Genomic DNA, 16,446 nt, shown 5'->3' on the forward strand with positions numbered 1-16,446 from the left:
TATTTTATTTATTTTCACGCTAACTTCCAAGGATATGAAATAATATTCGTCTTTGAATATCAAGTTACAAATATAATATACAAAAACTTAATTATAAAATAAAAAAATTACCGAACCATAAAATACTGAACGCAATTCATGCTGTTAATTTAATTAAAGATATAAAAATAGAATTAAGTCATCAACCTTTTTCTCTTCCACGCTGAAATTAAAATGGTCACTATCCTCAATCAAGAAATTCTTGCAGAGTGGTCAAATCATCAATTAAGAAATGGCACTTTCTTGTTACAGTGCTCGAACAACAGAGCAGCAAGCCAAAACAAGATAAGATCAACGTCTAACCACTGACTTTTACTGCGTGAGCTTTCAGATCTGATTCGAGCAGTAGTTTAAAGGCTTCAGGCTTGCAGCTCCCGTGGTGGTCCAGTGTCGTTGGACTGCACCCGACCACAAAGATCCTGTAGGCTTTAGATGACATGCCTCAACCTGCGCCCTTCAATCCACCTCTGAAAACTTATCCTTTCTTCATCCTCTACTCGTTCGAGCCAGCAGATAATTGTCTAGAGGATGAGGCATGGCAGTGCCGCCGTGGTAGCATTCTGTTGCGGCCGGGCTCCATTGGAGTGGTGCCTGTTCGGCAGTGTGGTGAAAACTGTGATTTATTTTAACCATTGTTTTAAAACCATTTAATTAATGAATACATATCTAGTTTTATATAAATTTAATTGAAAATTCTATTTAAAAATATTAATTATGAAATAAAAAATACATAATTTATAATTTTTGTAAACCATGATCTCAAAAGGATACTGCAACGACAAACGTATACTTATACCAGCTCAAATTTGTCTAACAATATATTTCTCGATTTATTTTTCATATTTCTTCATAAATAAATTACTCTTTATTTTCTCAACAAGGTCAAGTACATATAAAATAGAAGATATTTACGGTATTTTTTTAAAAATTAATAAGTTTATTTTTCAAGTTTTTTTAGTAGTAAATTCATACCTTCTTGCATGCAGGCAACATTCGAGCAATATTTTTAAAAGTTTGATATTTGTGTCTTTTAAAGTTATAATTTGGTTAATATTCTTTTATTTTAACACTAAGATTTACAAAAATGAAAAAATAAATAATATTTTTTCACTTTTACATTCATAATTACATTTGATCAAAACATCAAGGTCGACAAGTAGACTGGGCGGCCTTCGGACATACTTTCAATTTAAAAACTCAAACCCACGTTCGAAGAAAACACAAACAACAATGGCCCAAGAACAATGTGATCAACACTCTTGAAATGACGATTATAACACTTTTGAAATGTGGAATTTGGGCTGGTTCTCCTCCGCCGAGGAGCATTCCACCATTTCTAGATACCATTATCGTTCAGACAAGGAACAAACTTTTTTTAAAAAAATAGAAGTGAAAATGGTCGAGAGAATCATTTTAAAAGATGGCTGGTCAGAAAACAAATCACATTTTAAAAGGCCTTAACATGATGCCAACTGGACGAAGTTCCACCGTCCAGGGGTAGTTTAAACTGAAATCCAGTAGCTAAAGCTGACCAGAAAATTAAAAGAAAAAAGGTGATTTTCTACATTGAAAGATAAATGTTAAAATAATATATTTTTATTTTTAAAAATCTATTTTTAAAATTAACATATTAAAATTATTCAAAACATATAAAAAAATTAAAATTATATGAAGCATGATTTGCACTAAATTACCAAGCCGAACAGTAGCCATTCATTAGATTCATTCACAAAGCAATAGTAACATGTCATGCACAACTTCATCAATGGAAACATCCAGAGCTTCTAAAAGACGCAACTAATAAATTTTTGCTCTGGACTTCGTTCAAATCACAATTGACACAGACGTGGAAAAGGATAAGGCTAACTAGGATTTCTCGAGCATTAAAAAAAAGTGTTTTAATAAATTCTGAAATTTAATAATTCTAAAAACTATTTTAAAAAATAACACATCAAATGGAAGTAGCTAAATAAACCTATTCTATATACATGTAAAAAGCTAAGCTAAAAATAATAAGAAATAAATTGAGAAATAACAAGAAAAATGAAGAAAATTATAAAACAAGTATCTTTTGAATGGAGTTTGGACATATTTTTTTATCAAATTTAAACTACCTCTAACAATCAGATAAAAAATAGATATTATTTTTTATTTATTCAAACTTTTTTTTTTTTGGATTTGACCTTATCTATGAATAAACATTTCGTATCAACAAATGGTATAATACTAGTAGGTGGTGGAAAGAAATATATGCTTGATGACTTCTTTAGGGAAAAGTTTTGCTGTGCCGCCAGTGCTTTTCATTTCCCGGGCATTCATTCGATTATGCTTGCTCCACTATGGGGCTATGGTGGGGATCATGCCCCAAGTGATAAATACATTAATACGAGTTCATGAAAAAAATTTAATTAAAGATAATTATTTGATCACTTCCATGTCAGCTTGTTTTAGAAGCATTGTTTCAGATATCTAATATCTATTGATCTCTTTTGGTCGGAAATAAGGAGTTCATTTAAAATAAATCAATTGATCCGTGAAAAAAATAATATTATTCTCACGAGGAAATCTCTTTTAGTATCTTCTTAACTTGGGTGGTTTCTCCTGGCACTGGTATTTGCTCTTGTTTGCCCCCTTAAGCTGATAGAAAGAAGAAGCAGACAGCACTTCTACGTAAATAGAGACAAGAAGGAGCAGTATGTCTACACTTGTCTATGTAATCCTCACTTCTCTCATTGCCAGCACTCTATCATGTGGCACCAACGGGGAGACACTAGAGTTTCTCATCGGTAGCAGAGGTAGAGGCCTAAAGAACGGTTGCAGCTCTGAAAATCACAGGAAATATAGGGCAACTCGGTGTTCAAAATTAGGAGATGCTGGAGCACCACCAGCAGCTCTGCCTGTGAAAACAGAACTGTTGGTATTTGCAGACCAAAGGCTGGCTTCGGTGTATCCTATTATACAGAAGTTCAAGTCCTTAATCACCTCCGATCCTCTAGGGATCACCAAAACCTGGGTGGGCTCGGATATATGCAACTACAAAGGGTTCTTCTGTGACAGCCCCCCAGATAACAATTCTGCAACAGCTGTTGCTTCTATTGACTTCAACGGATTTCACCTCGCTGCCCCTACTCTCGATGGATTTCTCGATCAACTTCCTGATGTTGCACTTTTTCATGCCAACTCCAACAACTTTGCAGGGACTCTCTCTTCAAATATCGCCAGGCTTCCTTATCTCTACGAGCTTGACATAAGCAACAACCTATTCTCTGGTTCATTTCCTACAGCTGTTCTTGGTATGGATGGCCTAACATTCCTGGACATTCGGTTCAATTTCTTTTCCGGGGCAGTACCACCTCAAATATTTACACAAAATCTCGAAGTTCTCTTTATCAACAACAACAATTTTATGACGACGTTGCCAGATAATTTAGGCAGCACTCACATTCTTTACCTCACCCTGGCAAACAACAAATTCATAGGTCCAATCCCAACAGGCATTTTCAAAGCATTTTCCTCTCTGAGTGAGGTCCTACTCTCGAACAATCAACTAACAGGCTGTTTGCCTTATGAGGTAGGGCTTCTCAAAGAGGCCATAGTATTTGATGCTAGCAACAATGAATTGACAGGTCCCTTGCCGGTCGCCTTGTCTTGTCTAGAGAAGGTGGAGCTGCTGAGCTTTACTTGCAATCAATTATTTGGAATGGTTCCTGAGGTGATCTGTGAGCTGAAAAAATTGAGGAACTTTTCACTGTCCGATAATTATTTCACAGCGTTGGGGCCAGTGTGCAGGGAATTATTTTACGAAGGAGTTCTCGACGTTACGAACAATTGCATCCCTGGTCTTCCATTCCAAAGATCAGTAGTGGAATGTTTAGATTTCATTGCACACCCGAAGTCCTGTCCCTGGATGTGGTCCTACACTTTCATTCCTTGCAAGCTCCCCTTCAGCTCTGGCTCTACGAATCCTGGAATGGCTCCTTCATCTTGATTGTTACATTAAGCTCATGTCCTGCGTTGGTTTTTGTCCATGTTTGGAACTTTTGATTATATTGTTTGTGAAGACAACCATTCTTTCACTTCATCCTTGTTCATTCTATATAATAATCCGTGTCTTAAATTTGCCGTGTTCCATGTTGTGTATTGAAAGGGCCACATAGTTTCTGGCTTTCTGCTGCATAAATTGATGAGCATACAACACGCTATCAAATGAAGTATAGCAGTTCGATTCTTCAACAGGACATGGGTCTGGCCGTCGGTGGTTTGTCCCTTCACTCTTCGAATTTTGATGGAGTCCATCTAAAATTCTTATTTTTTAGTTGAAGAGGATAATTTTTTAATTCCCTTAAGATAAAAGGTTTTGGATTTTTTTTTCTTTTTGTTTAAATGTTAGAATTATAGAGGGACAAATATCAATTACGTTGACTAATTTACTATATTATATACCAAGACTCCATCAAAACAAAAATCAATAAAAAGGTTTTGGATTTTTAATTATAGAGGGACAAATATAAATTACGTTGACTAATTTACTATATTATATACCAAGACTCCATCAAAACAAAAATGAATAAAAAGGGCATCAATGAACGATGGGTAAAAACCCCATGCACCAATCTCCTCCGGTGGTATGGTAGAAAAGGCACTGATCTAATCCAATCCAAGACGAAGAAAATCATTCTGTCAAGACCACCATGCCCACCTCATTATACCCATCTTGTTATCGTATCATCTAATAATCTAACAAAATTGCTAAACTCATGTTTCGGTTTTTTTGCGTAGTTGTTATTACCAGTATAGAGTCTGGGATTTGGGTCATTGAATTATTGATTTAATTTGTGGATCAACATGAGTTAAATTTTTATTCAAAACAATGATATTTTAGTTTTTTTTTTTTAAATAAAAAAATATAGCTGACTTGACTCTTGTTCGAGTTTCATCAGATTAATGTTCAAACCCTGGCTTGAGTTGACCTCTGGATTGCTAAATTTTGGATTGATCTGCCAGATCAGATTGAATTTAAGGAAAAACAGAACATCATGTAATGAAGAACTAAGAAAAAACCCGGTTTAAGTTGGCCTTCAAATCACCAGGTTTTCAGACTGATCTACACTGGGCTGAATTTAATAACCACGTTAAGGAAAAACACTTGTAATGAGAAACCAAGAAAAAACATGGCTGCAGGTTAGCCTTCATATCGTCATGTTTTTTGATTGATATGTTAAATCAGGTTGAATTTAGTCAGAATAGTAAGGAAAAACATGGCATCGTGTAATGGGAAACCAAGAAGAAAAAAAGGAGACCTTTGAAAAACATATGGTCCCAGAATTCGATCATTCTGGGTGGGAATGTGCTAGCTCCTCTGCGTGGCCATTTAAGTGACCGCTGGCGTCTGCAATTTACTTTGATTGGACACGATCTGATTCCATTCCAAATGATTATTGGCCCGGAAGGTCTCAGCTGAGTTTGGGAAGACGCAACCATCCCACATTGCAGCATCTCCTGCTGCGACCATGTGGTCCAGCTCAAAAAGTCCCGCATTAAAGAATAAGAAATGATTGAAAAAAATGCATGCTCATATTGCACAGCCTCGTCACTGCTCACTGTTGTTGGTTTTATTAGGCTTTAAATGGGAGAAGGCGAAAATGGTGGCACCTAGTGGGAGTTTTCTGCTTTTTCGTGATAAGATTTAAGAATGTTTTATTGGATTGAGGAGGCCATGAGGTGGGCATGTTAATCCTAAACTCTCCATTATAATGTTAATGAGTGCCTTGTTGATTGCATCAAGGCTTCAAGATCTTGATTATTTATCTGAACATGAATTTATCTATATCCAGTAATCTCATGAATCAAAAGCTCTAAAAGAACGTCTAAACTGCATAATTAAAAACTATTCTTTATTGTTAGGCTAGCTTCATGGACAGAAAATGCAAAAAAAAAAATATATAGCCAAGCTCATCTTATCCTTCCCTCGGGATTTCATCGCCCTCATTTCTTTCCACTTTGCAAAACCTTCATCTCTCCACCAACAACATTTTCGTTGTAGTAAATATTTAATTAATTTTTATTAATTTTTCTTAATAGTAAATAAAATATTATTCGGGTATAAAAGATAAAAACGTATTATTCATGTATCAAACTATATAATACAAATCATAATTTTTCAAACTATAAAAATAAAATATAATTCATATCAAGGCATTAAATATAACCTCCCTGTAAATTATACTTTAAAGTGTGGGTAAAGATAATTCTTTAATACTTTTTAATCAATTCATGTGTTAATTAATTTTAAATATTTTTTCCGAGGAATTTTTTGCTACACACTATCCACGATCTCAATTTTTTTTTTCGAAGTATGGAGTCTCTTCACTCTAACTTTTCAATATGGAAAATTCTTTTTTATAGAATCGTTAAATATTACTCTCCGCCGCTTTGTGTTCGGTTGCTATGAGGCCTAGCAGGCCATTAGCAAGTAGCATGCTCCTAATTATGGGCCACAAACTTCGCCTCTGTCTTGGTCACGTGGATTTCAAGGCTGTGATATTTGAGCTCCAAAGCAATATTACTTAAGAGATTCATGGCCCATATTCTCTGAGTTGGATCTCTTTCTGGGCTTTGCAGGATGATTCATCCCAGATATTGGGCCGCACGCACCAGTAGGCATCTCACAGCCTCATCACTGTAGCTCGGACAAGGAGAGAACTAGAAACGTGATCCAAAGAGTTAATTTTCTTTTATTACTGAATTAGTAGATTGAATTGCTAAAATGTTAAACTGAATTGCAATTGTGTGCAGATAATTAACTTGTTATCGTGCTAATAATTGAAATTATTAAACTTGACACAGTTCAACGTTTAGGTCGTAGTTTAATAGCATATTTAGTAGTATTGTGGTAGTAATTATATTTTAAAATATTTTTTTATTTTAAGATGGATCTAAATAGTATTTTTATTTTAAATTTATTTTAGATATCAATATATTAAAATTAAAAATATATAACTTTTTTAAAAATAAAAATATCAAAAATACATGTCTAGTTGTGCATCTAAACATGCTCTGAGATGTTCAATCAAAAACATATATCAAAATTACATAGCTTTAAAATATATATATATATATATATATATATATATAACTTTGAATTCTTTTTTATAAAAAAATATATTTAAATTTTAACTGAAAAACAGAATAACTTAAGGGTTGAAATCCAATTTAAGGTAGAGATTAGATCGACGAGTCATCGAGTTCATCGACTGTCTGCCCTTAACCATATCGAGGATGAAATCACATGAACCGAATACATGTCAATCAATCCTTGTAATGACCGGTGAGCGGTCTGTTGCGTGATCATTGCCCTGAAAATACGGGTAAGTGTCAGCATGGGCAATCATCATCTACATATATTTCCTGGAGCAATTACACAGTGAAAACACATTCACATGTGTACGGTGTACCTCGCTTGGACTGCAATTGGCAGCCTATGGATTCCATAAATTCGATGAGCGTGTTTACTTCCAGCTTTTGCGTTTACGGTTAAAAAGTATAGTACGTTGTTTGGTAATATATTAAATTGTGTTTTTTATTATGAGTTTTGTTTTTGAAAAGTAATTTTTATATATTTTTATAATTGAGTTTTATAAAATTTTATTTATTTTTGTGTTTCAAAAATATTTTAAAAAATTAATTTTTATCTTGAATTGATATTTTTTTATATTTTCAGATCATTTTGATACACTAATATTAAAAATAAATTTAATAAAAAAATTATATTGATATATTTTTAAATAAAAAATATTTTAAAGAGTAACGAAGATTATATTTTCAAACACAACTAACTAACATTTTTTTTTTTTTTTTTTTTTTTTTTTTTTTTTTGTCATAAATTCTAAAATAAAAAACTAAACACACGATATGAAACCATGGTAATCAAACCCGGTCAATGGTCGAATCCTGGATTTCATGGGTTAGCCTGGAAAAATTTAAAAATATATATTTAAAGTTTTAGTATTTTATATGAAAAAAATTTTAAAAAAATCCATGTAACTATAAACTATACATGTTATGAATAACAAGGTTTAAATGAATATTTTTTTTAAAAAATTCATCCCACGTTGAAGAGGATACTATGTTATCCATTTAGATCGAAGTATTCAAGCAAAGAATAATTTATCCCGCTTTGAAAAATCATAATTTTTTTCTCATGAATATAAAAAATGTATATTAAAGAACTTCAAATCCCACATTAAAAAAAAAATTATTTCTTGTGAACATGTAGAATATATGTTAAAGGGTTTCAAATCCTACATTGAAAAAAATATTATGTTATCCTCGAAGTTGAAGTATTTAAATCAAAATATTTTTTATCCTACATTGAAAAAATAACATTTTTATTGGGAACATAGAATGTATATATTAGAGAGTTTTAAATTCCATGTTGAAAAAATATAATTTTTTTCCTGAGGGCATTAAATATATATACCGAGGGGTTTCAAATTCTATATTGAAAAAATATATTTTTTTTCTTGAAAAAATATAGCATATACATCCATGGGTTTAAGATTCCACATTAAAAAGAAATAATTTTTTTCCCTGTAAATATAGAGTGTATATACTAAAGGATTTCAAATCTCCCATTAAAAAAATAACTTTTTTTCACGGGAATATGAAATATATATACTAATAGGTTTCAAATCCAATATTGAAAAAACATAATTTTTTTCTTGTAAATATAAAGTATATATACAAAATGCTTTCAAACCCTATGTTGAAAAAAAAAAAAATTTTTTAGGAACACAGAGTATGTATGCTAAAGGGTTTTAAATCTAACAATAAAAAAATAAAATATTTTTCTAATATTTATACAATAAACTTTAAAAAGTGCTAACAATCAACTAAATATATATATAAAAAAAGGTACAGGAGAAAAATCATATTAAAAAAAAATACCTAGTCTTGCTCGGGTTCACTCGAGTCATGGTTCGACGCATAGGGTCTACCAGGGTTTATCGGATCCTGCACAAACCTGTCTTTTAACAAATACAAATGGGCCTAGCCACCAAATCAACTCGTTGAATCGGTTCAGTTTAATAACTATGGATAAAACTATTTATGGATATAAAGAAAAATAAATTAAAAACAAAACCAGTTATTTATTTTACCTAGCCTCCACACTCCTCGACTTTTCATCTTAGTTATAAAACCGGTTCAAGAACTGATGCAGTTTAGAGATTCGGATGTTGAATTATTGGATCAACCTGTGGCACATGGAGTTAGCCCATGGCGACCATGAAACGAGGATGTTTTGTACGTTTTTTTCAAAAGAATTGAAACAATGTTAATTTTTATAAAAAAACAGCAAGAAAAAACTCATCAGAGCTTACTTTGATGCCCTACTCAGATAAAACTCTATATAACTAGCAGCTAAATAGACTAGCTTAATTTTAATGTTTCAAATGGTGTTTCAGATGGATTTATTTTAAAAAAAAAAATTTTGATATGCTAATATAAAAAAATATTTTAAAAATTTAATTTCAAATAAAAAATATATTTTAAAAAAACTATTACCACAATATTAAAAATAATTATGCTTTCCATAACATTGATTTTTAAACACATACCCTGATAATCCTAACTGCATGATTATTATTATTATGTTAACCTTGGTCACAATCCTAACTGCATGATTATTATTATTATTATGTTAACCTTGTGATCTCAATAACAAAATCAAGTAAGAATCTAAAAAGACATGGGATTTCAACTGTATAGCTGTCACTTTTTACACAAAAACAAAACATTACGGGTCTATTGTGTATTTTTAAACAATTCACTCTGGTACTTAAAATTTAATTTTGAGCAATTTATTCATAATTAACGGCCAATTACTTTTAATTTCCTGGTAAATGTTGGATTTGAAAGAACAGGGACTATGATGAAAAGGAATCTAAAATGGGTGATGTGCTAAAAGTTTCAAGAAATTTACAGTTTAGTCCTTCCACTTAAAAATAATATAAATTATACAATTTTGAAACCTCAACATCTTTTCAATTAAATTCTACTATAAAAATTTATTTTTATTATTTTTTAGTGTTTTATCGAGAAAGGAGGGAGAGGTTACTAGATTATAACAGTAAAAACAAAAAATATTATTAACATCAATTTAAATTTAAAAAAATAATATTTATATTAAGTTGTCCTATTTGATAAGGAGAATTCACATTAAATGCTTATTTACCTTTAAAATTACCAGGAAAAAAGATACGAACTTGAATTAATTTTTTGTTTCAAGTTGATTTTGGTTTATAGAATGATTTTTTGTATTTTTTATAACATAAATAGGTTAGTTATAATTACTAAAGTGTTCATGGGTAAAAAAATGATTTCTAAAACAATTTTTTGAATAAAAAAATTAAATCATAATTTTTTTATCACCACGGTAAATAACATCTAAAAAAAACTAGATGATATATTGTTTACTTAAATAAGTAACACATCATCTTATTTTTTTTTATAAAAGATTTGAGATGGTATTCATTTACCTCGTATACAGAAATAAATAAATAAGAGTCGGTCACACACGCTTGCTGGAGCAAGCCAACTCGTGGCCCCTAACAAATGGGGATGACCCCGCAGCAAATGACCTTTTTCTTATTTCTGGTGCTTTTTCATTAAAGCTTTGTTTTACATGTTTCTTTTAAAAAAAATAATCTAGATTAATACTTTTGTTCCTCTTTATTTTGTTTGGAAACTTCTTTTATTTTATAATTATTTTTTTTGTTGTGTATTTAACTTTTTTAAAATTTTTTATTCATTTATATATTTTTAAAAAAATTTACAGATAAAATTTATTTAAAAGCATTGCATAGTATTTTTTTATTTTGTTTTATTTAGTTAATTTAATATGTATATTTATTTTTATAATCTTTTGATTGAATAAAATTTTTTAACAAAGATAATAGGATAAATATTTTATTATATGAGATTAAATATTTTAATTTATACATGTTTCTTGATTTTCAGATTTATTTTTTAGTTATCATTTATAATGTTTTTAATTTATTAACACAAGTAATCCTCAATTTATTTAATTATATATATATATATATGCATAAAACAATTATTTTCATTTTGATTTTTTAACTACAAAAACATGTTAAAAAAATTATATATAAAATATTTTTTGTTAAAAAAAAATCCAACTCGCGGTTTGTTGAATTTTCACTCAACTATCCAAAACTAAATAACTTCACAGCCACTCATGGACATGTTCATCACAGCAGTGAAGGACATGGCTATTTTTTTATCAGACAGCACGGCGGGGAGGTTATGTAGAAAAAGACCGCACGCACTGTGCAAGCACATGCGTGTAAAGTTCATTTGCTAGGCTCGGCTCGAAAATGACTCGGAAATCTATTGAGTTAATGACTTTCACAAGCCATTCAATCCAACTGAACTATTCTAGTCTAAAAGTCATATTTTACTTTTTTAAAAAAATATATTTTTTAAGTTAATTTAGTTTGTTTGACGTTTTCATCTAACTGTATTTTTTTTAAATAATTTTTTAATTTTAAATTATTATTTTTTGTGTTTTTCTAATTTTTAGTATGATAATATCAAAAATAAATTAAAAATATTCTAATACATTTTAAAAAATAATTTTTATTGTATTTTCACATATATGCCCTTATTATTTGTTTTGTATTATATTGTATAATATTTTTAAAATTATTTTTTATTTAAAAATATATTAAAATTATTTTTTATATTTTTTTAAAAAATTTACATTAATATATTAAAACCATTAAAAAAATATTAATTTAAAAAAAACTCTAAAAAACAATTAATATCTCAACCAAATTTAGTCAGATTGGTAAAATCCATTAAGTTACTAAAATTCTTATAGAATTAACAAAGTTTCACATAATTAATTTTTATTCAGGCGAGGACAATTTAATAAATATGGTGCAAAGTATGAAAAGTGACCGTTAACATAACTTGAAGTCATGGATGATTTATTTCTTACATAAAAATGTAAATAAAACACTTTTCTTTGTATAATTCATTTATAGGAAAGAAAATATTTTTTACAAAACATGGTAGCGTATTTGCGAAAGTAGCGGCTACTATGCCGAGCTACCTCAGATTTTAAAAATTTTCGAGATGCTTCAAAGATTGGGTTGCGTAATGTGCCCAGTAGCAGACAGGTGTACGTATACGTAAGCTATAAGCTATGTGTCTGTCTTGGTTGTCTATGTCACATAACAACTAAGAGACTTTGTTTACGTGTTAAAAGTTACGTTTAAAATAAAATACAGGACACAAGTATTTGGTAAAAGAAAAACTACTGATTACTGTTTATGGACCCTATTAATTTTTATATTTGGAACGCAGGTTTGAAAGGAGCAGGTGAAGACTGCTTTTCATGTAATTACATTGTGCAATTAATATTAACAATGTATATGAATATATTGTTCAATTAAACAGTATAATTAACATTAATAGTGTACATGAGTACATTGTTTATGTAAACAATACAAGAAAATTGCACTGTTTACTTGCATTATTTTTTAAAAAAAAGTTTGGTAATTTTTTAATATTTTTTTAAAATTAGTGTAAAATAAATTTTATACTTGATAATATTTTATCTAATTTTATTATACACTATAAAAATTATAAAAACTATAGTTCTTGTCGAATTTATTTTATACATAATGGAATTGTAGATGGTTTTATGGAATAATAAAAAAAAATATATTAAGTATGATTTAATTTGTAGCGGCTACTATGCCGAGCTACCTCAGATTTTAAAAATTTTCGAGATGCTTCAAAGATTGGGTTGCGTAATGTGCCCAGTAGCAGACAGGTGTACGTATACGTAAGCTATAAGCTATGTGTCTGTCTTGGTTGTCTATGTCACATAACAACTAAGAGACTTTGTTTACGTGTTAAAAGTTACGTTTAAAATAAAATACAGGACACAAGTATTTGGTAAAAGAAAAACTACTGATTACTGTTTATGGACCCTATTAATTTTTATATTTGGAACGCAGGTTTGAAAGGAGCAGGTGAAGACTGCTTTTCATGTAATTACATTGTGCAATTAATATTAACAATGTATATGAATATATTGTTCAATTAAACAGTATAATTAACATTAATAGTGTACATGAGTACATTGTTTATGTAAACAATACAAGAAAATTGCACTGTTTACTTGCATTATTTTTTAAAAAAAAGTTTGGTAATTTTTTAATATTTTTTTAAAATTAGTGTAAAATAAATTTTATACTTGATAATATTTTATCTAATTTTATTATACACTATAAAAATTATAAAAACTATAGTTCTTGTCGAATTTATTTTATACATAATGGAATTGTAGATGGTTTTATGGAATAATAAAAAAAAATATATTAAGTATGATTTAATTTTATGATATAATATCAATAGTTAAATTCATAATATTTAAATTAAAAATTATTAATATTAATATATATTTTTAAAAATTATTTTATAATTTTAATTTCAAAAGCACTCTTAACCAAACACATTAAATTATTTTTTATTCAACCTCGATTTTAATCGCAGTTTTAACCAAACATCTATTTTTTCAAACTAACCTCAACTAAAAGTACTTTTTATAAAATAATTTTTTAAAAATCAAAAAAACTACCATAATACCAAACACACTCTAACAAGGACAAAAACACCGTCCACCTCGCATTTCCCCACATCTTTACATTGCGGTAACTTTTTTGTTCTTGTCAAGAAAATTTATTCTTAAGACCAAAGGCATTTTCATATTTTTATATAATAAATTAATCATTATAGATTTATTTATAATATTTTTATTTATTCAATATATTTATAAACATTAAAACAAATCAAATCAAAATATCCTGGAATAAAAATAAACAGACATCATTGAATATGAATATTGCTATCTTTTATATATATATATATAATACATTAGAATTGCATATATAACCTGGAGCATGGCAAATTTATTCCATTGAAATAAGAGTACTAGTGTCTTTTCCTCGCTTTTTTTTTTTTTGTATTTGCTGGTTTGATTAATAATTATAACTTAATTTTTTTTTATCTCCCAATAATATAAGATGAGCATTTACCATCTCGTTTGGTTATCCTTCTTGGCCTTTTTAATTGGTGACGTATGGCATTTAATGTAGCTTATTTATCATTGATAATTTTTTTTCTTCCTTGTTCATAAAAAAATCAACTCTTATCCTTATTATTATCGGTGTTTAAAGTTTAGTATTTTAATTTTGATTTTTTTATTAATTTTTTTTTATTTTTAATTTATAAATATAAGTTTTTCAATTTAATCCTTCTACTATTAACTCTTTTTTTTTTCTCTATCCTCTTGTTGGAGTTGTTGGAGTTTTTATGATCTTTAAATTTACCCTTAAAATAAAGTTGTTTTTTTATTTATTTTGATAATGGTAACAGTAATAATAAATTATTGTATATTTTAATTTAAAATAAAAAATTATAGATTATAGTTTTTAATAACCTTTTAATGGATATAAATTTAAATTCTATTTAATTAAAATGAAATAAAAATTAAATATATAAAAATATTATATAAATTAAATGTGTTAGATGGAACTGCTAGTTAAATATAACTATAATATATTAAAGAGGTGATAGGAGTGGTCCTTAAAAAAAAAAATATTTGACGTAGTTACATATAGATAAAAGCCAGATAATATGTGTTATTGTAAAAAAAAAAAAAATACAATTAAATGGTAAAATTTCTCCATATTAATAAAAAATTGTTGTGATAATAGTAATGATGATGATGGTTGTTATAATAATAATAATAGTAGTAGTAGTTTTCAAATCAAATTTATATTTTTTATTATTTTAATAATAATAACAATAATAATAATGATACTGGTAATATTATTAACAGTGATAATTATGATAATGTTGATAATTTATAATAATATCAGTGATAATAATAATAGTAGCAGATGATGGTAATGATAATAATAATAAAAATGATAACAACAATAATAAAAAAATTAATAAAATAAAACAACTAAAAAGAAAGAGGTTTCCCCGAAGCCATATGAACAATATATTATTCATTCCAGTGAGTGAAGTCTGTGGTTTTTTTAAAAAAACTTGTATTCGAGGTAGGTGTATTTTTATATTTCTACATAGTTTATTAGTTATTATAGATTTGCACAGTAGTGTTTTTATCTATCTAGTATTTTTAATTGCCGGTAAAATGATAAAAATATCTCCAAGGATAAAAGAACCAACACAACAATAGCAGGGTATTTCAGTATTTTTATTTTTTATAAATAGCTAAATTACATGTGCACCCTTGAATCAAAGAAATGCAAGTAACTAGGGTTAGGGATACCGTGGTCTTTTAGCTTTTTTTTTGGTTAACTGTAGGCCAGGGTGATAGCATAATTTAATATTTAATTAATATTTTGAAATTTCATCATATATTTTAGGTGGTATGACGCCCTATTAATTAAAAAATAGACTTTAATAATATAATATTATTTCTTATTGTTTCCTGTTTTATCAGAGGAAGGGCTACTTGTCAAGAAATAAACCATATTATCTTAATTTTAATTAGTATTATTATATATTTATGATCATCAGTGTTTATATTATTTTTAACTCTGGTCAGTAACTAGACAATATTTTTTATATAGAAAAGCAATACCACAAAACACGGGCACTGAGACTAGTTAGCTAGCTCTTGCCCCTGGAACGAACTGAAAAATAATGGAGTGGTCATCCATAGACAAATAATCTGGGTAGTAAAAAGCTTTCAATCATACAATTTATGCGGACCCACCCACCATGTACCTCTCCCAGTTCAACAGGTTTCCTTATTTCTTATCAGACATGGCAGGCAATCCATTAGATCAGGATTTTACCCGTTACATCTTGGATTTGAAATATTTAATTCTATTGCTTGTCTTTACTCTAGAGCATTTTTTTTTTGAAGGGCGATAATTGTTTTATAGCGTTTAAGAATAGATTAAAATAATAATAATAAATTAATAAATTAATGATTAAGTTTTGACTAGTCGGGTAAATCAAGTCACCAAATTAACATAAGTTTTTTACTAGATTAAAAATACTCGACATAATCCAATAATTCTTTTTAAATCAATTTTATAGAAACAAAATTTAAGGCTGGAAGAATTATAAAATAAAGCTTAAATTTTAAATTTATATATAAAAATATAAAAATTAGTCATATACATGTATTATTCTAATGATGAATGTAAAGTACATTTCTTCGATCACTCCATCTGTTGAAGTGGAGCAAACTTTACTGCGTGATAATGAAAGCATACATTTTTTCCCTGGATGGCATCATTGTATGTAATATGTATAACGAAACTGTTTTAC

The 16,446-nt window shown here is 28.6% G+C and overlaps 1 protein-coding gene across 1 annotated transcript; it reads left to right on the forward strand.

Moving 5' to 3' along the window:
- The first annotated feature begins 2,488 nt into the window (after window positions 1–2,488).
- On the forward strand, window positions 2,489–4,168 carry LOC105129158 (uncharacterized protein At4g06744-like). Its single transcript, XM_011031108.1, has one exon. It carries the CDS (start codon window positions 2,735–2,737, stop codon window positions 4,025–4,027), a length of 1,293 nt encoding a protein of 430 aa, XP_011029410.1. The 5' UTR covers window positions 2,489–2,734; the 3' UTR covers window positions 4,028–4,168.
- Window positions 4,169–16,446: the final 12,278 nt, after the last annotated feature.

Source organism: Populus euphratica, unplaced genomic scaffold (assembly GCF_000495115.2).
Source record: "Populus euphratica unplaced genomic scaffold, PopEup_1.0 scaffold2.1, whole genome shotgun sequence".
NCBI classification, from domain to species: Eukaryota; Viridiplantae; Streptophyta; class Magnoliopsida; order Malpighiales; family Salicaceae; genus Populus; species Populus euphratica.